A 27423-nucleotide genomic window follows, 5' to 3' on the forward strand; every position below is an offset into this window, starting at 1 on the left:
TTCCCTTTGGCCTCTCCAGTACGAGCTTCTCATAACTGCTGTCCAAATAATCTTCCTTTTCCTTGATATAAATGCAGCATGGGTACCCGTGCTTCCAACCTTCGAATCTTTTCCTCTGGTGCAGACACCAGCTTACACTCGGTGCAGATGAAGTGGCCTTGAGCCTCTGGGAGGAACGTGAACATGGCACATTTCACACAGGTCACATCTGCTGGCCCAGCCTCCACACATGCCTCCTTTGCTCCCTGGAGGACATCTCAGCTGTAAGCAAAACCCACACACCAAAGCCCCACACCTGTGCCCTCATGCCCACACTTTCAGGCTCGCTGGCTCCCTCCTAGAGTGAACTCCTTAGGCAAACTCCCTCTCTGTTTGCTGCTCGCCCTGTTCACAAGAAGCTGCCTCTTTTAAATAGGGACCTACTTAATTAGGGTTCCTATATTTCCAGTATCAAAAAAAAGGACACCTGTGAGGGGGAGGGAGGATGGAGAAGGAGGAGAGGTATATGATGGGTGGGGGGGCAGTGATATGCCCATGCCCTGCCTCTGCCCCTCACTCCCAACCTGCAGCCCCTGCCCCTCCAGCCCTGCTGCCCACACAGCTCACGTGCACGCACACACACGCACACACACACACACTGTCTCTCTTATCTGGGAGCTTGCCAGGGCCCGCGCACAGAGCACATGACTCCCGACAGCCAATCACCTTGCCTGCTGCTCCCAGCCCGAAGCAGTCCCAAGCTGCTAGTCCCCACGAAAGCAGAGGAAGAGCAAAAACCCAGACGTTTGCTTGCATTTTAAAATCCCGCCCTGACATGAGGACAGGGGGCCAAAAAAGAGGACATGTCTGGGAACGCCTGGATGTATGGTAACCCTAAACTTAATTCACAATTTCGCAGATCTCGCGAAAACCACAAAATCAGGCGTTGCTCATGACATCTGCAAAATCAAAAGAACCCTAGCTTACTAAAAATAAAATGCCAGCTCCCCAGTGGGAGCCAGTGGTCCTTATAGTCTGCTGGGAGGGAGGAGTGCTGCCAGTGTGAAGGAGAGCAACCATGATGGCAGCCTCCCCCCCTCCACCCATCCCTCACTGCTGATTGGCTCTGCCCCTCTCCACCAGTCAGTGGAGAAGGATGGGAGCACATGGGGGACAGCCCTTTCAGCCAATCAGTGGCAAGGGGTGGGGCCACCAGAGCCAGTCAGTGCAGAGGGGCGGGCTCACCGTGAAAAGGCTGCAAAATTGGCTCCACTCACCACAACTTGGGTAGATCCCTACTTACAAGCCTGCCTAGCCTAGCTCCACTCCTCAGTTAGCTAAACCAACCTCCTACAGAGCAAGCCCCGTCAATCCGTCACTCCAAAGGGGAGGGAAAAATAACCCCTACAAAACCCCGAAATACCAGGTGCTACCTAGTCTAATCCTCGGGCTCCAATCAGACACCCAGTTACCAGCCCCCAGAAAAGCCTCCTGCCGAGACACTTGTCACAGCCACTCCCTCCCTGCTTAGTCCCATCGGTGGTATTGCATGGGACGTCCATCTAAAACCTCTGGGCGCTGTAACAATTCAGACAAGACGAGTGCAGGCTGTTTAATTATGAACCCTTAAAAAGCGGGACTGATGGAAGGCCTTGGAGGAGGTGGGGGAAGACTTGAAGTAGCAGCCACTGGGAGGTGGGACGCCTGGGGGCATGAGGGGCTGGACTGCAAGGCCATAAGGGAAGGCCTGGCAGCATCAAAGGGGCAGGAGGACATTTCACTGGGCCCTGTCCCCCATATCCTGAGGGGGCTTCCCCAAAAGACATTCTGTCTCCTCTAATGCAGCTTGAGTTTGGCCAAATACCAGACTCCCCGCAGTTGCTTGCACGTCTTTGCCAACAGCCTTTGTAACGTCCGGTGGATGGATTTTGCGATCCTCCCAAGGCTCCAACACAAAATACATGTCCGCATCCCAAAGCCTAAGAAAGAAGTGCGTTAACTTTAGCTCATTGGGGAAGTCATGTCTGTTTAGTTTCAGCCCATGCCCCTCCATCACGCTCCCTGGGAACGGTCGCCCCTCTGGCGGAGCTGAAAGTGGCTCTGAGTTGCGGAGGAGTCGGAGATTGAATGGACTGAATGATCCCCAGCGCTTCGTGATGTTGTATTAAGACACCCCATCGTGCATTATGACAAGGCGCGGGTCTTGAGGTGTAAGACATGCCTCTGCTTGAGATGGGGGGGGGCACACTCAAATCCTCCAGCTTCTGTCATTGGATTTGGGATACGGATCTAGGTCATCTCCTCCTACAAGAGCTTGGGGCTGAACGATATCTACTGAGACAGGTCTGTCTTGTGTAAACTGAAAACAACTATTTAAATGTTCTTCTAGGCAAGGTTGAGAGACCACTGGTCTATCAAATAATGATAGACCTCACCCTCTCTAGGTGCTGATCTGCTTAGCACTGTCAGGGCTGGAAATGGCCATGCCTCTTGGGTTGGGCAGCACCTGTGAAAGGGTTTTGAAGTGACATTCGGTCACCTCAAGGGGCCACTCAGTGCCTCATTCCACTTTAGAAAAGTAATATTTATCTGCCCTGGGCTGTCATGCGGCCCTCGATGGCTTGCCAAAACTCAGTAAGCGGCCCTCCACCCAAAATAATTGCCTGCCCCTGCATTAGACTGAGCTGCATGCTTACGGCATATTCTTGGGTATCTGTGCAAAGAAACTGCTTCTCTGCTGCACGAGCTGGGCCAGAAGGACGATCTTCTGGTTTCGCCTATATTGTGCAAGCTTCAGGCAGTCCATTGCTTGGTCCTGCTGTCTTTTCTCTGCAAGCTTTTCATCGGAGATATAGCTGTGGGCATATGTTACATTTTTAGCATCGCAAGAAGTGTTCAGGGGAAATAATGCCCATCTAATTCATTGCAACTCTTCCCACTATTGTCAATGGGAACGGTTGGCCCTTTGACAGAGCTGAATGTGGTTCTGGGTTGGGAGGCTAGAAATATGAGGGACTGAATGACCCTCAGCACATTAGGATACAGTGCAGAGCCCTTGCATAGGATACCACAGTAGTGTCACATATGTAGTTCTTCAGAGAGGGACTGAGCAAGGCAAGTCCTATGCCCTTGGGGTGCAGCATCCTTTTTTGGCAACTGAAGTTTTTGACCTTGGAGCATGGCAAGTTACAGGCCTAAGGACCAACTCCTTGAAGGCACCAAAAAGAGCTGAGAGGCACCTCGTGGGGTTTTTCAAGGGCAAGTGTGTGATGACTTCCCCTGGAGACAGAAGGAAATGGAAACTTCTTGCACAGCTCAGCTTGGACTCAGGCGCTAAGGTGGCCATTTGAGGCTTGGCTCCAACCCCCTTTCTAGCCTGAAATAGGACTGACATCAGGTACAAAGGAGGGGTGCTCCTCTTCCCTGGGGGCAAAGCCTTAAACAGGTCTCCTGAGGGGGGAAAAGGGGAGCCTGCAGGGAAAGAGGCAGAAGGGAAAGGGGAGATGACTTTGGTGTTGGGGGATCTATACCGTTCAAGCAGTTTCTTCTCAAAAGCCCTCTGCTTCTTAAACTTGGAGCTGTTTTCCCAGCTGTCCACCGGATCTAAAGTCTGCCGAGCTCTTTCAATCCGCCTACAGAACCGTTGGAAAATTTGCTCTCTGGCTTTTTGGCTGAATCGCCCACCAACCCCGACCCCCTTTTCAACACAGGCAGCATAGGATGGGCTGTAGCACAGGACCCCCCCATCTGGGCAGCAACAAGGCTGCTGGGGCTGACGTTTCCCTGAGTAAAAACCTTCCCCAGAGATGGAGACGTCATGTCATCCTTGCAAGACATCAGAGGCGAGCAGTACCTCCCTCTACACCCAAGTTCCTTAAAGTGGTTAAAGTCTGAAATGAGGGGCAGGTTCAGATCCTTTATTTTTTCATTCCCTTTCTGGATACAGCCCTGAGCCTTCTTCACTTAGACCCCGATGCAGCAAAGCCCTTCAATTTATCCATGCCTGTTGGCTTGGACGGCACCTGCGAGATGGTTTTGAAATGACATTTTGGCCACCTCAAGTAGCCATTCAGTGCTTCCTTCTCTTTCTGGATACAAGCCTTCCTCACTTAGACCCCAAGCCTTCCTCGCTTAGACCCTGATCCAGCAAATCACTTCAATGGATTAAATTGAATCTGTGAAAAGTCTCCATTGACAACAACAGACCGACCAACATGGCTCATGTTAGGCACCTGCCTATGTGGAGGGCTGGACTGACATAGTAATAAAGGAGAAAACTCGTGATGGCCCTGGGAGGGAGCTTGGTTCTGGTTTTCCCAGAGAAAGGCACATTAGAGTGAGCCCCACGCTTACTTCTTGATTTCCAGCAATGGGAACTTTTCTCTCTGCTGCTCAGTCTGGCCCCCAATGATCTCCACCTGCTTGCCCTCCTCTGCAGCAAGTGGAGGAAACTCGTAATAGTCCTCGTCCTGCAGTTTTTTCTCTGCCAGATTCGGACTGTAGATGGCACTTCTTCTGTAGGGAAGGCTCGATGTGTCCCTCTCAGAGATTGGCAGCTGCTCGGGTTCACTCTTCACCTGCATCGGGATTGTGGGAGGATGTTACTTTGGAAATAACGTCATTCCCAGCTCTGAAAACTCAGAAAGGGGAAAGCTGGTGGTGGGAAAAAACCCTACCTAGGAGGTCATTATTGGTTGCGTCACAACTGAGTTTTTCTAGTGAGCGGCTTTGACACAGGGTAGATTCCCCAGGGCTTTCTGAAGGGCAAAATGTCATTTGGCTATAGATTAGAGAGGAAAGCACTTAAACGGGCTTTGTTTGTCTTTGCTGTTGGGGTGGCTTTTCCCAGGGCTGGTTTGCTGGCACGTTTGACTGTCCCCCTTAGTACAATCTGTGCAATGCAACAGCTCCAGCATGGCGCGTGTGCACATGCACATACACACACACACATTTATGAAAGGGTCCGTCTTTTACCTGGTCATCCAAGGCTGCCTTACCACTCTCCTTTCCTTCTTTTTGGTCCCTTAGACTTCTTGTACTGGGGGCAACAACCCTAGAAAGAACCACACAAACGTGCTTTGGCTATGGGCACACGTTACATTTATAGCAGCTCCAAAAGTGACCGCCCAGATGTTCGTGCTGTTTGTAGCACCACACAACTGGCATATCTGCCACATACGTGTTCCCTTTTCAAAGAGGAACTTCCCAGCAGTGCGGTCTTTTGTAGTGCCACGTGTAATATGTAGACAGGGACATGTAGTGCTGCAGGGAGTCTCTCAGACCCCCAGCATCCCACAGTCCTCCACTTTCTTTACCCCTCTCCAAGGTAGTGGGGGGAAGGAGAGCAGCTGGCTCTCTGGCTGCCCACCCAGGCCCAACGAGCTGTCAGGGATAGTGCCACCAGTGGAAGCAACAGCAAAGCCAGTGCTCCCATGATGATGACAGACAGCTGCCCCTGCCACCAACATCGAGGGAGCGCTGGTTCCTGCAGAGTTGGCTGAAAGGCTGCCACGACACAGAGACTGCCCCCAAGTGATGGTAACACTGGCATTAACTCAGGGTAGCCTTTGTGCCACCTGGCTGGAGTGCGTGCCTTTGGGATGACCGTGCAGCCCTCCAGCCAGGGGGCTGGGCACGTGTAACAGCGCCTCGTAGCACTACAAAAAAACGTGCACCCGTGGCCTGATGTTTCCAATAGAGAAATGTGCCGAATTCATTCAGCAGTACTTTAACAGTGCCAGGAAATGCCAATCGATGGATTTATTAGATTATGGTATATCCCGCCCTGTCCTAAAGGCTCAGAGCATCTAACAACAGCCAGACAAAACCTACACGTAGGAGTCCCCGAATAACACTCCACCACGTGACACCTCCCTTTCCCCCAGGTAGAGCTGTCTATAGTGACATCAGTCCACAACTTCTTACAGAGATGTGGACTGTAATTTTGATCAAAAATTGATCAAATGGATCCCCTAAAATTGATCAAATGGTTTGATTAATAAGGCTGATTTCCACAAGCTCTAATGAGACTCTCGGCTTCACTCCGGCTGGCATCAAAGGGCCATGTTAGTAGCCACTGGGTGCATCTACACATGCACTTGCCTTGAGGCAAAAACTCTGGTGCAGTTTGCGCCAGAGTCAGCTGCTCCCGGGCACAGTGTTTACATGTGCGCCTAGGTTCACAGCAATTTGAGCTGGGACAGAGCAGCCCCTGGGCTGACAAGAGGCCCGAGGGGGGTGAAGCCCAGGGTCCAGGTGGCAGAGGGGTGGCTGGGGCATGAGGGTGCTACAGTGCAGGGCTAGTTGTCAGGCAGCCCTGACATTGCAGCCCCCTTGTACCCCAACCAACCCCAGTCATCGTCTACACCCGCATTGCGGCAACATAAATTACTCCACTGTAGGATAGTACTTGTCCTGGACAGTATTACCCTACAGTGGAGTTAGTTAATTTACTGCACCCTAGTATGGGTGCATGTGTAGACTGTGACGCTGTACTGCGGAGCTAGTTAGTCAGCTCCTCGGTAAAGCACAAGGGTAGATGCACTCATCGAGTGATTTTGTTACTGGATTTTTACATAAATCCTGGACAACATCCTGGAGGACGTTCTGTGATCGGCTTTTGAAAGACACGTCTTTACTGTGCTCCAGACGAGGTAGCCACCTTGGCTTGAGGTCAGGCAGAAGGCAGGGCAGGGAGAGACTCGCTGGTTCAGAGAAGAATGAATGTTCTCATAGAGAAGTGGGGCTGGAAGGGACCCCCAGAGGTCACATCTCGCCCAACCTCCTGCCTGAGGCAGGATCAGCCCTATGCAAACCATCCCGTACAAATCCATTGTCCACCCTCTTCGCAAAACTACAGCCACCCCTGACACAACACAAGACATAACACCGAAACCTGCCACAGGTGCAGCAGGAGAACAACTGAGTTTGTCAGACGATGAAGCAGGTGGCTGCCTACAAAAGCTCATGCCTCTCTGAACCAGATGCTGCATTTGTCCAGGGGCCACTTGTGCTTTGCAGCAATTTGAGCCCATTGCTCCTTGTCCTGTCATCTGCCCCCACTGAGAACAGTCCAGCTCCATCCTCTTTGCAACCCCCTGCAGGGAGTTGAAGGCTGCTATTCAACCCCCCTCGGTCTTCTCTTCTGCAGACTCAATCAGCCCAGTTCCCTCAGCCTGTCCTCACAAGTCATGTCCCCCAGCCCCCAACCATTTTCATTGCCCTCCGCTGGACTCTCTCCAACGTGTCCACAAACTTCTACATCTTTTATTTAAACCTTATTGCCAGTGCCTAACATGCCCTACAGATGATGGCTTTTGTGGTTAAGGGGTGTCTGACCAGCAGCTCTAATTTAAGCCAGGAGATCCATACGGCAAATTTCTATCCCCCAGGAAGTGCTGGTAGGAGACCCCAGGAAGAAGCTGGTAGGAGACCCACTTTCATAAGGCACTTTCCAGGCCCTTTACAGCTCTTTTATGGCAAACAACAAAATAGCCCTTACACAATTGTGTTATTTTTTCTGCTTTTAAAGGAGTGTCCCCCACCATCAGCATCATTGGTGATGCGTAGGGGGTGCACGCGGGTGTACCCCCTGAGATGGGCCGTGCACCCCCTGGAAGTGCCAGTCACGAAACTGGAAGTGCACTGCAATCACCCGCCATATATTAAATTATATTAGCAATGTCCAGCCATGTGGCAGATCCGACTGGCTGAATGACCCTCGCCACTTTATGATGCAGTATTAAGACACCACATAGGGCATTATGAGAGACAGGCCTTATGGTACCGGAGTCTACAACACAAAGTGTTTTAGATGTTCTCTCAATTAGGCTCCATACATTATTCTTTTTCCTTCAGAAATCTTTTAAAAATAGGCATCGTCCTATGTTTTGAGCTGCACCTCTGAGGAAGAGCTAAGAGGACAAAGGGAAGAAGAGGGAAAAAGAATACGTATCTTGGGCCTTGCTCTCTTCGGGCCCTTGTACACCATGTGGGTTGTTTAGATACACGTTACCAAATGGCACCAAAAATCGCCATTTTGCTAGGTTAGTCACATGTGAAAACACACGTTGACATTTTTTATCACGGTAGGTTATCGTGGCAAGTTAGACCACCTCCAACATGTTTTAGTTTTACCGCGGCCAACTGTTTCACCAGGTTGAGTTTTATCGTGAAACATTCATTACGGGTATTCTTGCCCACAGGTCAAATTGCCCTTTTCCCCAGTTCTGCCCTCGAGTGTTTTTTACTAGTAATAGTACATTAACCAATGATGAGTGTTAAATGCGTTACGTGCACAATAGGAACAGGACTCATCGTGGTGCATTGAGAGAGTGAAATAAACCCAGAGAATATCTTTAGCTAGAAAAAGCCAACATCATGTGCCTGACAAAGGGTTTTTGAACCTGAAAGCTTGCTTAATAACTATTCTCCAACCATTTGGGTTGGTCTAATAAAAGATATCAAATTCACCCAAGGAACCTTGTCTGCCAACATCATGTGCAGGCACCCATAGGCCTACCTACAGCAAAGCACATCAACGCAGGCTTAGGTTTAAGCATGTGAGAAGTCCCCACTGACATCCGGAGGCTGACTGACATGACTCATGTGTTGCGTGTGCCTATGTGAAAGCCTGGACTGATGTAGTGAAAAAAAGAGAAAACCCATGACTGCTCTGGGAGGGAGTTCAGTCCTGGCCTTCGCAGGAAGGAGAACGGTAGAGTGAGCGGCACACTTACTTCCGCCTGGCTTCCCGCTGTAGGACCTTTTCTTTATGCTCTTGAACCTGGCACAAGGCGATGGCCTTCTGCTTTCTCATATTGACAGCCAACTTCAGGCGTGCAGAAAACTCCTGGTCCCAGCGTCTTCTCTCTAACAGCTTCTTGTTGGCAATGGTGTTCTTCCTCAGGATGAGGTTCAGTTGGCCAACCCGAGGGCCTGGCAACCACTCAAGTTCCCTCCTTACCTGTATTGGGTTTATATGGAGATGTGAATATATGCAAATAATCTACCTCCTGGCTCTGGAAACTCAGAATGATCAAAGCTGGTGGTAGAAAAAAAATGCCCAGGAGGTCATTATTGTTTGCATCACAACAGCAATTTTTTGGTGAGTCGCCTCATCACAGGGTAGATTTCCCCCAGCTTGCTAAAGGGTATTTTGGTTTGTAAGATGGTATCACTCAGGCCCCTTCCAGACATATAGGTAAAGGTGCAATGGGATCTGATGCACGAGCCACACAATCATGCTTCCTGCCATGGCTGTGATCCCATCGCACCATATTGCCGGTGCAGGAGGGAACCCAGGATCACGATCCCAGGCTCCCATGATTGAGAACCTGCTTAGCTGCCGGGGCTCTCAAACACAGGCGCACACCTGGCCATGCCTTCAATTAATGGTGTGATAAGAACCAGCCACAAAGTTATTACACATTTTTTGTGGAGCACCTTTGTGGCTTATTCCTTGTTTTATGATGCCATTCACTGCTTTAACATGTAGCTCGGTTACAATTTAAGAAACGATTCACTGGTTAATCATGCCTTACGTGTAATGTGTGACAGAGGCGTCAGCCATGGGATAGTTAGGAAAGCACTGAAACAGTTTTGTTTTTCTTTTCTGTTGGGGTGGGTTTTGCTAGAGGGTTGGTGATTTTTTGGCATGTTTGACTTGTTCCAGGTGGTATAATTTGTGCAATAAAATTACCTCCAAGTGCAGAAGACCCCCCTCCCCCAATACTTATTAAAGGGTCAGATTTTTACCTGGTTGTCCAAGGCTGTCTTATAACGCTCCTGGTCTGCTTTTATTTTTCTTAGATATTTTGCATTTTGGGCAGCAACTCTGCAAAGAAGCACGCAAACATACTTTGGCTGTGGGCACGTGTTACATTTGTCGCGTGTAAAGTGACCACACACTCGAGGGTGCCACAGGACAGGACCAAGTCTACTACTGTTGGCACTTCCCAAGACAGCTGGAGACAGATGTGTAGAGCATGACCCTTTATCACCACTGTCCCAGAAGAGATGGAGACCAAGGCAACAGGGCGGGAGCCAGACTTACTCTTCTGCCAGCCGTACTTGATCCAAGTGAGCGATGAACACTTTCTTGAGTCTTAAAGACATTTCCTTCTCTCTCTTCTCCATTATTTGCTGCCATCGATCTTTTTCTGTAAGCCAGGGAAGAGGACTTGGTATCCTTTCTCTAGCAATGCCAAATCTCTGAAAGAAAAGAAACATTTTTCAGTTAAAAGAGACAGAAGACGATTCTGTGAAGATATGGGGTCAGTTCCCTAAATACACACCTTGCAAAATGACCTCAGACAGGGAGGCTTGTGGGCAGTATCCGGAGAGAGAGAAATTGCCCCAGTACTGCCCACACTGTCGTGGCTGCATTTTCACAAGGGTCTCACAAATTGTTCCCCATAGCACATCCACCACACTGTTAACCTACTGCCAAGCCAGATAGTGTTTCCTTACACAGGATGCAAGGATATTTCCTTCCACAGCAGGATTGAATGAAATGGTGCTGATAACGCCAAGGTCTTGGGTTCAGTCCCCACACTGGCCACCCTGGGTGGGGGCTGGACCTGCTCAGGTCCCTTCCAGCCCCTAACAACAGCTATGAAACTATGAAAATCCCCATAGCCTATCTTGCACAGGTCATAAGGAGTCAACGTGGTATCTGCTGGCCTTGACATCTGAGCCGCACTGCTCAAAACAGCAATATCCATCCTTGGAAAATTTGGACATTGAAAATATTGGTATCATAATCTTTCTGGGTTTCAGCCACGCGGCCATTTCTGATGCCTTTTAAACATGTTACGGATGCTATGAATGCTTGTAGAAAACAAATATGCAGCCGCGCCGGAAAAGGAATGAGGCGATTTCCCCCCTTTTTTTTAAAAACAAAAAATGTGCTTACATGCTGTTTTCTGGGCTTTTCATTTTCCTTCCTTTTTTGATGGGCAACTGTCACATTACAGGCAGAAAGGGTTTTCCTGTGCTTTCTGTCCTGTATGATTTTCATCTATTGTGGGAGGAAAAGAAAATATAATGAATTTGAAAGAGGTTTGAACAGGAAAAAAATAATGTCACTGAACACTCGCCCCTTCCCCGCTGCTGGTTTTCTCTATGCTCTGTAGACTTGATGAAGAAGGTCTTGCATTTGAAAGCTTATCTGACTTTATCCCTATTACTTAATTGGTCCCATGAAAGGTAGCAACCTAAGAAATTCTCACCTTTTGCATAATTTCTGGACCATCACAGCTACAATATCACTCTTACACTACTGAACGCTGCAAAAAACCGTCCCGTGATTATGGGTTTCTGCTCAGGACGTTCAATTTAAATGCTTCGTTGTACAATGAAATAGATATTTGGCACAGATAAGGCCAGAATTAGGGGCCACTGAAGTTAAAACTAAACACTGAATGGGCTTTATATTGGGTCTGCCGTGCTGAAGTGTTTATAATTGCTCTACAACATTAAACTACTAGCCATATGTAAACACACAAAGATTAGTCCAGCTGACATCATTCTGGCTAATACGTATAGTCAACAGCCAGAGACCCATTAGCTTTAGACTTGGCTTTTCCTTCCAGATGTGTAAAACTGATTCCTACAGGGTGGACTACCATCTTCCACTTGTGGACCAAAGAAACGAGGCGCAAAGAGAGGAAGGGACTTGCCAGGGTCATACAGCACTCAGTGGCAGAGCTGAGACTAGACCCCTGTTCTCCTGCTCCCCAAGTCCCAGGGTCCTACTTGCTGGGCTGAGGGTCTCCCCGGAAAACTAGGGGTGGCCGTCAGCCAGGGGGCTGTGTTCAGTGTAAATTCAGTGTTGCACAGAGGACCTTGCCCAAGGCTTTATCTACTGCTTGAGCCCTCGCCGGAGGGCTGGGATGGACACAAGGGCATGTGCCTGTTGCCCTTGCTGGAGTGAACGACACCCGGGGAAGGAAAGAGCTCCCACGTGCAGAGACATTTGCGGCAGGTCTTCAAACTCTGCACGCGGTGGTTTGTGAGGCCTGCAGTTCCCATGAAGGGAAGGAGAAAAGCCAACTGATGCAAGGGGGCTCTTCCCGTTGTCTTCGCTTGGCTTTTGACCAGGGCCCCAAAGCAGGACGTCTCTCTGCAGGATCTCTCTCTCTCAGAATAACCAAGCAGGACATGCAGCAACCTTCCTGCTTCCTCCTTGGAAACATTCAAAACCCAGCTCTCCCTACAGAGAGAAACCATTTCCCTTAAGGCTTCCAGATGCAGGCAGTACCTGGTCCCAAAGAACGGCCTCCAAGAGATTCATATCTTGAAATTTCCGAACAACCATGCCCCCTTCTTCCTTCTCTGTGCTCCCCTTCTCCGAAAACCTCTTCCTCAGATGCTCCCAGCACAGGGAGCACGGTTCCTGCAGGCCAACAGATGCATTTAAAGGTGGCGTGTTATTTTTCTCTCTTAATTTCTCCCCCTCGAGCCTCTCTCCAAGTAAAAGGCACGTGCATGAGCCTTCAAGAAAATCTAGCCCCCTTCTGTCAATAGAGGAAGAAACAGAGCAGGGAAAAGTTGTTTTGTGCTTGTTGAGAGCAGCTGGAGGCACCACGACTGTGGGCTGGCCAACGGGGATTGTGCAAGGGCACTGGGCGCACGCCCTTGTGTCCGTCTCAGCCCCCCAAGTACGGGCTTTAGCCTTACTGGGCTTTATCATTGTGCTCCTTTGGCCTCATCTGGGGTGTATCTGCACCACAAAGAAAAACCTCACTACTCCTCCTTTCATCACTTGGCAATCAGAGAAAGAAGGAAATAGGGTCATTGGAGAGGAGCCTGGACCATGTGCCGATAAGCGTCCCCGAGACAGGGAGCCTAAGAGCTCTGGGAAGATATTTGGGGCTGCTCAGAAGCAGCTACATTGGCTTATTTCCAGGAGTTGGGCTACCTATGTTGGGGTGAGGGACATGCATCACGGTGTGACATCCTTCAAGGTGTGACCCAGAGACATGGGGCCAGGCCCAGAGACCCTTTGAAAATCTCCCCTTTGTAACCACAGTATGACTTGGACCCTTCCTGTCTGGTTTGGTCTGCAGCAGGTTGCCGTATTCAGAACGAGCCTCTCAGCTGCTTGCTGTGGCCCTAACTTCAAAGGACCCCATTTCTCCACTCAGCTGGGGCACGTCAGTGGTCCTACACCTGTGATCGGAGAGGCATTCCCATCGGGAATGAAGGCTGCTGTATCTGGGCAGTCCCAGGCAGGTGCGTGCTGCGGTGCTGCACACCCCGCGCTAGTTCCCAACCTCTCATCTTCACAGAAGGGCAAGGACCCAAACCCTGCAAACAAACCATGCTGGACCGGGTTATCCCAACGAGGTCAGGAACAGTTTGGCTGTTAGGTAAGAAAACTTGGCACCTAAAGCCAGACAGGTAACCCACTGAACTGCTGAAGATATTGAAGATGCTACCAGATTCCCTTGCAGGCTGCATCCAGATGTGTACGAGTGTGCACTTGCAGCAGCACAAATTGGTGCATGCCTCTGTCCGTGTGACAAATTGTCCTGCAATGGGCAAACTGCCCTTGCCCAGCTCCTCAGCTGGAGAGTTGGAGGCTGGGGTCAGCACTGGTACTAGTCCCCGCAGTCTTACCTGGTGGCCTGAAGCAGCAGGGGCACAGGCTGGGCAGCACAGAGACGTGGCCCATAGCCAGACCACTGCTTTGGATGGCCTGGCCTCCGTGTGTGCAGGCGCATGCTTGTTATGCATGCATTGCGCCCCTTTTTTTCCATTTTTTTTTTTAGCAACTGGGAAATCCCAGCAGCAAATTTTGGCCCTGTGCTGCGAAACTGCAGTGTGGGGCACATTTTAACATGTGCCACAAAGCTTGTCTGGATGCGGCCTTAGTAGTTATGCAGTTTTCATTGTTAGGATTCCTAAAATCAGAACACAAAGGGGGAACTCTTAAGCATATATTGACAACATTTTATAGAAGCAAGGCATTTTGTGGGTCCCCTCCTTTACCTGTGGCAGGGTTGATGGCAGTCTTACATAGTATTTCGATTATGGATTGTATAGGATGGTTGGGATAGGGATGATCCTGCCCCATGCAGGGGGTTGGACTAGATGACCTGGAAGGGACCTCCAGAGCCCAGCTTCTTTATAAGTCTATGATCTAGGTCAGATTCACCAGCACAGGGATGCAACAACATCAGAGAAAAGTCTGGTGTATCTAGAACCAGATATGTACAAACAGTAAATCCTTTATGATTGCATGAGCTGGACCTGGACTGTGCTTCACAAGCAACAAAAGGTCCAATATAAGCTCTAAAAACCAGTCACGTCCTGTTAGACCGAACAGCCGCGGAGGCTCAGTACTACAAATCAATACACACGTATCAAAAAGAAGGTGGCACGAAAGGTCAATTAAATCCATGTACTGTACCTTTCGTGCTGTGACCTGGCTCTTACAGGGAGAGGATGCCATTTTGGGAGTGGGATCGTGGATTATTTCCTTTTCTGAAGGATGCTGCCCCTTTGCCGTCTTCGATCTAAAAACACACAACACACGAGGAATAGCAGTTTGTTACAAATGAGGAGTTTGCAGCTGATCTGCTGGCATCGCTGTTGACTGCAGAGATGTAAAAGGCGGATAAAAAGGCGAATATCACGATGTACAAAGAGGTGGACTGAGACCAAATGGGGACCAAATGCTGCATCCTCCAAAAAACTAGGACAGGGCTCCAAAGGACTCTCAAGGAGCCCTTCCTTTCTTCCCCTAGCTGGTATCATGGCAAGACTCAAAGCCCTGAAGAAAAGGTAATGCCAGGCTGAAGCCCATATGGTTTCTGCAGTAACAGGAGCCGTCCAGCTGCAGCCAGCTGCAGGCTTCAGCTCTTCTTGCTCACAGCTGACAACCTGGTCCCCCACAAACCCTACGCTACAAAGACGGCGAAGGATTCGGGTACCACAGCGACGAGCACAATATGGAAACCAGTGCCGCATTGACTCACAATATAACATTTCATAGCAGCAGGACGTTGGCTGCCGCAGTTCCCCTGCTTTATCTATGTTGTGCCAGGGCATTAGGTCTATGTTGTGTCAGGGTCAATGGTAGTTTTACATAGTTTAGGCTGTGGAGGGTGTAGGATGGTTTGGATCCTGCCTCAGGCAGGGGGTTAGACTAGATGACTTCTGGAGGTCCCTTCCACCCCTACTCCTCTGTGACTCTATACCACATGTACCTCCATGCCATATCCACTCACCAAAACTGGGGTGCATGTTAAGCAGGGAAGCTGATTTTCCTTTGCTGGAACAGAAGCAGGGTCTACATGCTTTTAATGGCTGCCAACCTGGTTGTCACTTCTCTCGGACCCGGCAAGGACAAGGGGGACAGTCCTGGCATAACCCTCTCCCAGCAGTAGGTGTTGGCTGTGCACCGTAGCTTGCATGTGAAGCAGCAAGTGAGCTGCTGCACGCAGCCTGGAGTAGCTTGATGAGGCTTGTGGCGTGGAAACAATTAATGATTTACAGGAACGTCTATGTGCAGCAAGGAAGTAACAGCCTTGTTATTGCCCTCGCTTGCCTTGGTCCTGTCCTGCCATAGCAGGATCCCCCAGACTGTCTCCTGGAAGCCAACCTTTCTGGACAGGAGGACGTACTCTGTCACACAACCGGCCATGGCTCTGGAAAGATCTTTTTTTTTCCTGCCATGATGCCTTCCAAAAACTTTCTGCCTTATTTGAGGGGCTGGAGTATGGCAGGAATATGGCAATTTGCATTGCTCGTCTTTAAACAGCTTGATTTGGATTAGTAGCTGGCTTCGTTCTAACGCACACATTTATAGCTACTGATCACATCTTAACGGGCACTGTGGATGAACACAGGTGACGGCCTACCTCCCAAAACTTCTACTCCAAGCCTGATTCTTGATAACCTTAGTCACATTGAGCAGATCTGAGGAGCAGTTTCAAGACTAGCTGACTTAGGAACCTACTTGCCATTTTCAAACGTGACTTAGAAGCAAGCCTAAGTCTTAATAAAAGCTATCTAGGCACAAAAAGGGGCAAGGTTCAATGGGCCGTAGGTGCCTGACTGGCAGGGTGTTTCGGGAAACCCAGTATGCATCTGTCTGGATCTTTGGAAACCCTTGAAAATTTGGCCCAAAGTCACATTTGAAAATGGCAGCCAATGAACTTTAGAAACGTTTATCCTTCGTCTAGTGTTATAATGAGTTTTCTTTCTTAGCGTTCGCAATTAAGAAGGAGGATGCAACCAAGGGGAAAACCTTCCCCACAAACTTACCATGTTGGGACGCAGGAAACCACATAACCAACATTTCCCATTTTCTCCAAGGGAATCTCACCTTTCGAAGCCGTTGTTTTGCTCTGCAGTCTTCTCCAGTGAATCGCTGCAGACGAGCATCGCCGCTTTGGCAGGAGCGAGACTCCATTGGGACTGAAGATGCTGCTTGGGAAGAGTTTCTGTAAGCATGAAACACGAAGAAAAGCCTCAAGAACGGCTTCTCTCTGATCGCTCAGGGCAGCAAGAGAAACTGCAGGGGCGACAAAACACTGCAGGGAAGCCAGGCCAGAAAGTGCTGCCCTGCTCTAAAGGGTCCCGAGGCAGCGATTCTGAGCTCCTTGGAAGCAAGTGGCTCTGCAAGGTTTAGTGCCTATCTGACATTCATAACATGGGTTTTTTCCCTGCAAATCTTGGCTTCTCCAGTGCAGCATTGCACCCCAGGATCTACGTTTTTTGTGCTTTCCTATGTTCCCAAGGGAATAGGACAGCCAGTTCCTCTGGGAGTCTGCAGACCACCACCTAGAGTCAACTATCAGAAATCAATTCTTGATCCTCAGCTGGTCTAAATTGGGTAGCCCTAGGATCCAGGCCATTATATTTTCCTTTGCAAAAAATGATCAGGGCAGAAAAATAAGCACAACCTTCCTGTGAGGGCTATAAGCAAGGACTTAGGAGCTGCAAGAAAGTAAATCGATATGAATAGGAGTGATCTTTAGCACTGCCGAGCACATGGGCTTCCCACCGAACTCAAGGAGAGCTGCACCTCTCCAAGACCTCCCCAGTGATCCTCTTGCAATTCATCCTTGTCACCGAAAAATCAGCCAGTTGGTCTTTGCATTTCTTCTAATTGGGCTGCACATTTCCACCTGTACATTGATGGGCTGGTCTGATTTGATCCCCAGGCCATCGGGACACCAGAACATAGACGGCACCTCTTGGAGCTGCGACTACACCGGGAAGTTATCGTGTCAATACTATGAGTTAAGGTGTCAATTTAAAAATGTTTGTAGCCTGCAGACAGTTGGCTCAGGATGACATTTCCCCATCAAAGAAAAGCAAGCGAGGGATCTGCCTGACACTCACCCCTCTCCTTTCGCACAATACAGGCTGGGTAACAGGGCTGAGTGGAAAGAGCACTTTAGCTATATCTGACTGAATTTCAACTGCCAGCTTCCTGAGTGATGCCTTTCCCCGATTGATGCCATGCTTTATTTGCAGTACTGTGGCTACTTCCAATGCTACAATAGGCGCTGTGCTACACTACACCTAAGATCTGGCTCCGACCATCTAACAAGAAGAAAAGTCATCGGTATCCGTATCCAGCTATCGTTATTCAGCCTACCTTTCTTGTCTGCATTATGATAATGATCTTCCCCTCTTGGAGTTAGCTGTTTTTCTTTGTTGGCCATTTCATTCTCTGCTTGGATGGTTTCCAGGCCTGCTGGCTTATCAGCTTCCTTATACCCAAGGCTGGAAGCAAGCAAAAGTTTTGAGTTTATCTTGTAAAGCAGCATCTGATTAGACATCACCATGTTCCTGCTGCAGGCTGCACTAATAGTTGGGTCACACCCGAACTGTAGAGCTATATGTAGGGTTGTGCAGGGAGCACCTTTTAGGCTAACCGGTTCAGAGAGACATGAGCTTTCACAGGGAACAATCTACTTGATCAGACCCACAACGGCTCCTGCCTTTCTGAGCCAGTTAGTCTCCAAGGTGCCAACCTGCTGTACCTTCTGCATGACATCAGACTGATGAGGCTACCACATCTGGAAAGAGGTGGCTTTCAAAAGGTGCTCATAAACTATTCTGAAGGAATAGGCAAGTACAAGAATTGCTATAAAAAAAGGCCAGTCTGGATGGGAGCTTCCTTCCCGAGGTGCAAGGCAGAAAGAATTGAATCTACCGAAATACTGCGAGTCGCTTAGCGCTGTCTAGGACAGTTTACGCTGTAAGGTGCCAAAGCTCAACACTGCAGGTTTGCATTGCAGGAGTCTGGGGTTAATTTATCACATATTATTGCCTGTAAATGCATACTCTTGAGGAACACTGTCGACAGGCAACATCCTGAAATGTTCTTACTCAGAGCCGAATCTTGACACACTTACACGCGCTGAGCAGATCCGGGTAGCAGTTTCAAGACCATCAGATGAAGCTCAATATTGAAGGCTTGAACTGCATGAGCTTGGGATATGGGGCATCCATGCCTTCTTTTGCCCTCAGGCATCACGTACTCTGCAGACACCCCACGCTTGATTATATTGCATCCCTTCTCTCAGTGCTCAGCTTAACACTCCCACGCATTTGGAGCTGGGCTCCCTTAGTAGTTCTGCCTGTAAGGGTTAGACCCTCATGCTAAGCCTCTTTTGCAAAGTGCAAGCTGAGCTGAACAAGTAGTCCACAAACTGGAAAGGAAGCAAACGTACTTACCTTGGCAACTTCCGAGGTCTGGCCACATGGGAAGAAATGGGGGGTGTCCTTGAACCCGACCCTCTTGAAACGGGTGAAGTGGCTTGTTGGAAAGTTATTGAGTCTTCTGCCACAGTCCTCAGCAAAGGCACCTGACACAATATAGATGATTCTGCAGAAGTTAGCAGGCAGGAAGCATGCAAGGCAAACCTTCCTACTTCTACAACAACCTCCTGCTACTAGATCAACACAGATGCTGGGTATAAATATGCACTCACCCTGGCCTTCCCACATCTTGCTAGGCAGGGTGGTCCCATTGGACTGATGAAAGACCAACGCAAAGTACCCCCTGAACTTATGGATGTGGCTCTGAACTTAGAAGAGACCTCTAGGATCTAATGCAATCATAGAATAATGGAAAATTGGGGTTGGAAGAGACCTCAGGAGGTCATCTAGTCCAATCAAAGAAGGACCATCCCCAACTAGATCATCCAAGCCAAGGCTCTGTGTACCCAGGCCCTAATACACTCTAAGGATGGAGTTTGCACAGCCTCTCTGCATAACCTGTTACAGTGCTTTACTAACCTCAAGAGAAAGCTTTTCCTAATTTCTGACCTAAACTTCCCTTGCTGCAAACTGAGCCCATTGCTCCTTGTTCTCTCATCTGCCACCGCTGAAAACAACCCAGCTCCATCCTCTTTGCAACCCCCTGCAGGGAGCTGAAGGCTGCTATTAAATCCCCCCTCAATCTTCTCTTCTCCTGCACTGCATGTAATAAGAATAATGGGAGGACAAAGCAACAAGACCTTCATAGAAGACTAGCTGTGCACCCCAGGTAGATCACCACCCGCCTTGCAGCCCGTACTGGTGGGCACTGCTCTGGCAGCCTCATAACTGAAGTGGACCTTCAAGGGGGAAGAGGCTCTGGCAGGAACCACCTGATGAGCGGGTGAGTTCACAGAGCTCACTGTGCAGGTGCTGCACAGCCATGGAGGATGCAAGTACAGCTCTTGCACCCCTGGATGCACCCCTGGGCAGCTCCGGTAGTCAGAAGAAACTAGCTGAACTGGCCACACTAACACTCTCCAGGACAATGACCGACTTACCTTCCGAAGCACGCTGGCCAGGTTCCTACTCCCATCCGTGGCTTGCAGGAACTCTCTGCAAAAGGTCATGGTCACTATTTTGTTCTGGATACCCAGAACACCAATCCCCCTGAGTGGGAATGTCACTGGCTGTCCATGAATCATCAGGCGATAGAAATAGAGGACAGTCTCCCTTATGCAATCTTCTATTACCTTCTTTTTCAAGGCAGTCTCCAAAGATAGAGTCGTTATATTCAGAGGAACAACTGGATATGCATCTAGGAATCAGTATCCAGAGGACATAATGAGATGTGTATAGTTAACGGACGAGAGCAGCAAAAAGGCACACAGACGCTACTTCATCATAGAGATGGCTGTGAATAAGTTAATCCCATTTTGCACTCTTGGGGCATCTTTGGGGGAGAAGCTGGGAGCATGCAAACAAAACTGAATAAAGCCTCACAACGCCCTGGGATGTCAACCCACCCATTTAATCAGCCATTGCGGTATCTGATCTGTTTAACACCTTCATTAAGAAGGATCTCAGAGCTGTGTAGAAACAACCTGAAGCTGCCTAACAAATAGTGATGGATGTCAGGGGAGGAGGAAAAGCAGGCCACATCCATTGGATGAGGACTGGAGTTTCAGGTGAACATGGAGGTAGACTATGGGTGTGGAGACCTCTCTGATACAGTGAAAGGGGGCCACTGTTAACACCAAGCAGTCAGAATTTGAAGTTTGCAACTCATTTAAGAGATGCAGTGTCGAACTTCTCCACTGTTTTTCTGCCAGTGTAACTATGGACTCTTTCACACGCACAAGCCCAGTAAAATGGGGAAGAGAATCACGCCTGGGCTGCATGGAGTTCTTCTATAAGATCCCCTGTTTCCATTAGGAGGGCAATCTGTTTTTTCATTTGATCCAAACCAGATGAATCCGTATAATCCCCAGCATGGACGACAACCAGATTGATGTACAGGTGCCCAATACACCACCATCAATGAATAAGAGCAGGTCATACCTATAAAGCTCTACCAGGAGGAGAGATCTTTGCACCACACCAAGTGCACCCACAACTCGGGCGTTGCACTGACCGAATTACACCATTTACCAACATGTAGTTAGGGCGCTTGTACACATGACGGGGTCGAGTCCTTCACACTGAATTCTATGCCCCTTAAATTGAAACAGTGAGTTTTTAATTGAAATAGTGGGTTTTATTTTTCTGTCGCTGTATATATGTTATTGGCCTGGTGGCCTCAGGTGCCTGCTGAAGGCAGAAGCAGCAAAGGACCCGATCTGCTTTTTTTTCTGTGGAGTCTGCCTACCTCTCTTGCACCCATGGGGCCATTAATCTGTGCCTCTGCAGAAAAAAAGATTGGGCCTCTCGCCACTTCTGCCTTCAGCAGGCTCCTGAGGCTGGCAGGAACTGGCTCCACCTGGGAATGGGCTGGCTGATTAAAACATGCAAATTCAGCATCATGATAATAACAGGCGTGCACGATCTCAGGGAGCAGAAGTGAAAGGAACATTTCAAACAGAGTTGGTCTAACTTTAGACCTCCTTTTTTAAATATATGCAACACTAGCTTTAAAGACATACGTTCTCGGTGTTTTCTGGATAGAGTCTAAGCTGTTGTTGAAACAACTGGAATGAATTCTCTGTTGTATCGAGCCCTGTTGTTCTTACATATTTATAACAAGATGAATTACGATGAAAACAGGGTATAAATGCAGTCTAAAAAAAAGGCAGAGGCTTTAATCAGTCATCTTACCAGGAGTGTATGGTTTTGATTGTTTCAGTCCATAGGCCCGGGAAAGTTTCTCAGACAAGAGAAACACAGGTCTTTGTATTGCAATAAATCTGTTGCCACCCAGATCTAGCTTTGTTCGAGCTAATGAGAATATTCCCAGTCCAGGGACATTGGCACCCTGAAAAAAAGAAACAATAAATATTGAGGGTGGGAAAAATTGGAGCTGATTTGTCATGTCCCAGGTTGCATCAAAGCATTGTGCCGGTGGTGCTGGCATGATCTCGTCACACTTGTGTGTTTTCCTGTGCAGAAGAAGCAGTTTGGATCCGCTTTAAAGCTCTGTGGCATTATGGAATGTTTCATAGTTTTCTTCTCTCTCTTGCTTACACAGTTTTAAACCAGATGTAGTGACATGGGGGCCAATGGGCCTAACACAGAGGAGTCCCAAAGAGTTTACAACCAAAGGGCTTGTCATTGCTAAGCCTGATCTAGATGAGCCCTCCTCCTCAACTACAGGAGGAGTGCCCTGGGCTATAGTTGGAGGCCACTGCCACGAGTACAGACTGCTTAGATGAGCGAGGATTTAATAAAACATGAGTTACTTTGTTAGACCAGATCATTAAAAGAGGGAAATGAAAGAGCAGGACTTATGCTAGATTTTGCCCGAATCTCTGATCAACCTGATTGGCTGGTACCAGCCTGATGGGAGTGGAGGTATTTGCTGTCTTGGAGAAGACTACTTTTTTTTCTTTTAAGTAAGATCATTTCTCATTTAAAAACAGACTAAATGAACCCAGTCGGGTACATATGGATACAAAAGGAAGTAGCAGAGCGCCCCCACCTTGTCCATGGAGAGGTTCCGGGAAACAAAATTAGATACTCCGACCCAAACATTTCTGATTTCTAAAATGCAAGTGAAAGACATGTCACATTCTTGACGACAAAACACAGATTAATTAATGCACTGCATTCAGGAGGAAGACAGTCCCCTGATTTTTGACCAGGGTCGTTACAAGACCCACATATAATCACTTGACACAGGCATGGGCGAATTGGGTGGCTGTCCAGGGCCTGGACAGAAAGGGGGCTCGAAAATGAAAAAAACCAAAAACCAAAAATTACTATTGCAAAAAACAAAAAAAGTCTGAATACTGCATATATACGGGACTGGCAATGTTATCAATTGAGAATGAACTATTTAAGGACATTTAAGGACAGCTGTGATAAAGACTTTTGCAACAACTCCAATTATTATTATCATAATCTCTGGAGAAGGAGCGCCTGCTACTAAAAGTTTGCCCAGGGCCTCCAGGAGCCTAGGTACAGCACCACACATAGGATAAATACATCTTAGGGAGCAATGAAAGTTGATTCCTAGTAGATGTTTCAACTGTGTTTTCATTTACAGCCTGATTTTGCTCCCAATTGCTTTTAAAATCCTCAGGAAATGTGTGAGGACAAAGGCTGGGCATGTTACCAGGAGCCGTGTGTCTGCAGTTCACAACCCAGTTCACCAATTTGTAGGCAAAAAAAAAAAATAAAGTAAGTAAAGAAAATAAGAGAAACAGAATTTCGGACCCCACCCAGCTACAGATTTTCATGCAAACAGCACTTGGGACTGCTGTTTCTGGCAACGTCATTGTAGCCCAGCAATGGACCGCAGGAAGCCTATGCTTTCATGGAGGAAACCAACCCAACACAACTCCCTTCTTTCCAAGATAAAGTTGTAAAATGCTACCCAGTCACTAAGAAAACTCCCCAGTTGAACATCCACTAAAAGGCTCGGTAGAGGGCTGAGCTACTGAATGCCCTGCCATTCCCAACGGCAGAGAGGGCTCCAGCACAACCCATCATGTATATTTAATCCATATTTGGGCACATATAAATCCATCCAACCTGCTTCTAGTCAATATTTTAGCTGAGACATTTCTGACACATGCACCAAAAGAGGAGGAGTTAAACTGGGCAAATCTCCACCTGGAGACAAGCATTTCCTCCCATGCTATGAACAAGGAAAGCAAAGCCCAGCTATCAAGGGACTTCTGTCCAAGGGCCACACAGGAGGTTGATGGAGGATTCAGGAGCTAGATTTAGCTAGCAGGAGTCCTAGCTACAACATCTCGGCCTTAAGTCACAACTCCTGACTTAAGAGTTGGTGGGGAGTGTAGTAGTGGATGGCAACTTGGGCAGCAGTGACCTCGAGATGACTGAGTTCAGGATCCTGAGGAAAGGAAGGATGGCGAGCAGCAGAGTAAGGACTCTGGACTTCAGAAAAGCCAACTTCGATTCCCTCGGGGAATTGTTGGGCAGGATCCCCTGGGTGGCCAGACTGGGGGGGAAAGGACTGCAGGAGTGCTGGTTGTTATTTTAAGGAAAACCTTACCAAGGGCTTGGGAACAAGCCGTCCTGATGAGCAGGAAGACTAGCAAGTATGGCAGAAGAACAGCTTGGCTTAGCAGGAACTCTTCAGTAAACTAAATCACAAAAAGGAAGCTTATAAGAAGTGGAAACTTGGACAAATAGTTAGGGAGGTGTATAAGAGCATCGCTCGGGCATGCAGGGATGAAATCAGGAAGGTCAATGTGCAGTTGGGGTTGCAGCTAGCAAGGGATGTGAAGGGTAACAAGAAGGGTTTCTACAAGTATGTCAGCAACAAGAGGAAGGTCAGGGGAAACGTGGGTCCCTTCTTGAATGGGGGAGGCAACCTAGTGGCAGAGGATGTAGAAAAGGTTGAAGTACTTAATGCCTTTTTCACCTCTGTCTTCACAAGGCAAGGTCAGCTCCCAGACTACTGCACCGGGTAGCACGGTTTGGGGAGGAGGTGAGCAGCCAACTGTGGTGAAAGAGCAGGTAGGGACTATTTAGACAAGCTGGACATATATAAGTCTGTGGGGCTGGTATATGCACCCGAGGGTGCTGAGGGAGTTCACTGATGTGACTGCAGAGCCACTGGCCACCATCTTTGAAAACTCATGGCAATTGGGAGAGGTCTCAGATGATTGGAAAAGGGCAAATATAGTGCCCGTATTTAAGAAAGGGAAAAAGGACAACCCAGGGAACTACAGACTGATCAGCCTCATCTCATCCCTTGGAAAAATCATGGAGCAGATCCCCAAGGAATCTATGTCTAAGCACTTGGAGGAGAAGAAGGTGATTAGGAAAAGGTGATTCATCCACATGGATTCACCAAGGGCAAGTCATGCCTGACCAACCTGATTGCCTTTGATGAGGAGATGACTGCCTTTGTGGATGTGGGAAGAGCAGTGGATGAGATACATACCTTGACTTTAGCAAGGCTTTTGATATGGTCTCCCACAGCATTCTTGCCAGCAAGCTAAGGAAGGAAGTAGGAGGTGAATGAATGGACTGTAAGGTGGATAGAAAATTGGCTGGATCATCGGGCTCAGAGGGTAGTAGTCAATGGCTCGATGTCTAGTTGGCAGCTGGCCTCAAGTGGATGCCCAGAGGTCAGTCCCGGGGCCGGTTTTGTACAATATCTTCATCAACGACCTGGAAGATGGGATGCAGTGCACCCTCAGCAAGTTTGTGGATGACAAACTAGGGGGAGTAGTAGAAACTCTGCGGGGTAGGGCTAGGATTCAGAGTGACCTAGACAAATTGGAGGGTTGGGCCAAAAGGAATCTCATGAGGTTCAACAAGAACAAGTGCAAAGTCCTGCACTTAGGAGGGAGCAATCCCATGCACCGGTGCAGGCTGGGGCTGACTGGCTGGGCAGCAGTTCTGCAGAAAAGGACCTGGGGGGGACAGGGGACAATAAGCTGAATATGAGCCAGCAGTGTGTCCTTGTTGTAAAGAAGGCTAACATCATACTGGACTGAATTAGTAGAAGCATTGCCGGCAGATTGAGGGCAGTGATTCTTCCCCTCTATTCAGCAGTGGTGAGGCCACATCTGGAGTCCTGTGCCCAGTTTTGGATCCCCCACTGCAGACACGATGTGGACAAATAAGAGGGAGTCCAATGGAGAGCAACAAAAATGATTGAGGGCTGGGGGATATGATTTATGAGGAGAGGCTGAGGGAACTGGGCTTATTTAATCTGGAGAAGAGAAGACTCAGGGGGAATTTGATAGCAGCCCGTCACTCCCTGCAGGGGGATCAAAAGAGGACGGAGTTGGGCTGTTCTCAGTGGGGGCAGATGACAGGACAAGGAGCAATGGGCTCAAGCTGCAGCAAGGGAAGTTGAGGTTAGAAATTAGGGAAAACTCTCTCAGGAGAAGGGTAGTAAAATGTTGGAACAGGCTCCCCAGAGAGGTTGTGGACTCTCCATCTTCGGAGGGTTTTAAGACCTGGGTAGACAAAGCCTTGTCTGGGATAATATAATTGGGACTGGTCCTGCTTTGAGCAGGGGGTTGGACTAGATGTGACCTCCTGAAGTCCCTTCCAACCCTCATTTTCTATGGCTGTACGACTCTAAGGTGGTGGGATCTCTTGGGACCCATCCTCTATGCAGGGCATGCCAAAGGGCTCACACGCCTGTTGCTATATTTAACCTCCTAGGCAGTGCGATGCCTGCGACCGGACTCTGCAGGACCTCACCATGCACAGAAAGACTCCGCAGCGTAGGGAAAAATGCCAGGGGGGTTTCAAGGACCCCTTTCTTCATTTCTTCCATCATTTTGATCTGGAGGGAATTCTGCCTGGTGGCTTTCCAGCCCATCTCCTGGCTTCGAAATCTGGCTTCCAGTCTTCAGGGCTAACAGCTCTGCAAATAGCTCTGCAGGGCAACAGCTGCCAAGCTCATTGGAGAGGTAGTGAAGTGGGAGCAGGAAGGTGCAGAGGAGTCTCCAGGATACCATCGTTGCTAAGGGACACATCATAAAGGGAGGTCCCATCCCTCCAGTTGGTGCTGCCCTGGCCTGGAGCGAGCGGGTGTCACAATGGCAGCTTCAAGCAGGTGTGTGAAGCAGAGCTGCCCACGTCCCAGGGAGGGAGAGCTTGTTCTTGTTTCCTTGCATGGCCTCCAGCTGGAGAAGTTTTAAAACCTAAACAGAGATGCAAAAGTCAATCTCTTTTCCACCTTCTGTGCATCTCCACATTCTTCAGCCCTGAATGATGAGGACAGGTCCCTTTTTCTCTCCATGCCTTTAATGCCCAGTCCTGCACTGCTGGGTTTGGAAGGCCAAGCACCAAAGGTATTCATTAAATTTAAAAAGGCTCTGCACAAATATTTCTAGTGCTTTTAATTTTGGTAAAGCCACGAGCTTTCCAAAACCTGATGGGGACTCCTTCCCGTGGCATGACTCCCTGCGTGCAGAAATTCGTAAGGGAAGTCTCGTTCAGCTGGGAAAGCCGTGATACTCGGTCATGCTCTTAAAAGAGCAAAGCTCTTAACAAAGGAGTGAGTGCCTCAAGGTTTCCCTTAGGAAAAATAGCTATTGAAAGTCCTGGACAGGAGTTTCAGGAGTGACTAGTGACATTCAAGTGCCTTCAACTGTACAGAGCCTGATTTGCCAGGAGGGGCTGAGCATCTGTCTTGTGACTCACGCTCTGCTCAAGTGTCTGAAAACCAGGACGCACAAATGGAGGAAAATTCACGCTCAGCATCGGTGAAAGCTATGATTGAAAGTCATGCATGGCCACACAGCAAGTCTGCAGCATGGGCATGGGCATGGGCATGGATGCAGTCTGGAGCTGCCCCTCGATAAAAGCCTCCAGGGGATGGAAGTGTTGAAGGCATCAGTGTAGAAGGAAACTTTCCATTTGAATGTGCATATTTTGAGTGGTTGGATCCATTAATGGAGTTGTACCTCAATACAGAAAGCAGGTTTCCTGCCAGGGACTTAGAGATGTAGGGGCAGGGAAGGAGGTTGCCCAGGGCTATGCAATGCTCCCTGAACCAGAGTGCCTACCAGCCCATTCACAACAGGGTGCCCTGCCACAGGGGCCTCTTCACACCTCTCCCCC

At 48.8% G+C, this 27423-nt stretch overlaps 1 protein-coding gene across 2 annotated transcripts in view; it reads right to left on the reverse strand.

Annotated features, from left to right (window-relative positions):
• Window positions 1–1075: 1075 nt before the first annotated feature.
• Window positions 1076–27423, reverse strand: part of LOC102373058 (coiled-coil domain-containing protein 81) — a 54459-nt gene continuing 28111 nt past the window's right edge. Inside the window, exons 1-18 of one of the 2 annotated variants that reach the window (XM_025202043.1) lie at window positions 26056–26135; window positions 22340–22401; window positions 21520–21676; window positions 19767–20023; window positions 18682–18812; window positions 17597–17724; window positions 16316–16433; window positions 14396–14501; window positions 12242–12376; window positions 10895–10999; window positions 10034–10191; window positions 9736–9814; window positions 8718–8944; window positions 4954–5032; window positions 4333–4556; window positions 3510–3611; window positions 2676–2834; window positions 1076–1958 (exon numbers count right to left, since the gene is read on the reverse strand). In XM_025202043.1, the coding sequence (XP_025057828.1) occupies window positions 1757–1958; window positions 2676–2834; window positions 3510–3611; window positions 4333–4556; window positions 4954–5032; window positions 8718–8944; window positions 9736–9814; window positions 10034–10191; window positions 10895–10999; window positions 12242–12376; window positions 14396–14501; window positions 16316–16433; window positions 17597–17724; window positions 18682–18812; window positions 19767–20023; window positions 21520–21676; window positions 22340–22401; window positions 26056–26134 (2508 nt within the window). In that variant the 5' untranslated portion in view covers window position 26135 and the 3' untranslated portion in view covers window positions 1076–1756. Of the gene's footprint in view, window positions 1959–2675; window positions 2835–3509; window positions 3612–4332; window positions 4557–4953; window positions 5033–8717; window positions 8945–9735; window positions 9815–10033; window positions 10192–10894; window positions 11000–12241; window positions 12377–14395; window positions 14502–16315; window positions 16434–17596; window positions 17725–18681; window positions 18813–19766; window positions 20024–21519; window positions 21677–22339; window positions 22402–26055; window positions 26136–27423 lie in introns of those variants that run through there. The other variant, XM_025202044.1, reaches the window with a different exon arrangement.

Source organism: Alligator sinensis, unplaced genomic scaffold, assembly GCF_000455745.1.
Source record: "Alligator sinensis unplaced genomic scaffold, ASM45574v1 scaffold1008_1, whole genome shotgun sequence".
NCBI lineage: Eukaryota > Metazoa > Chordata > Crocodylia > Alligatoridae > Alligator > Alligator sinensis.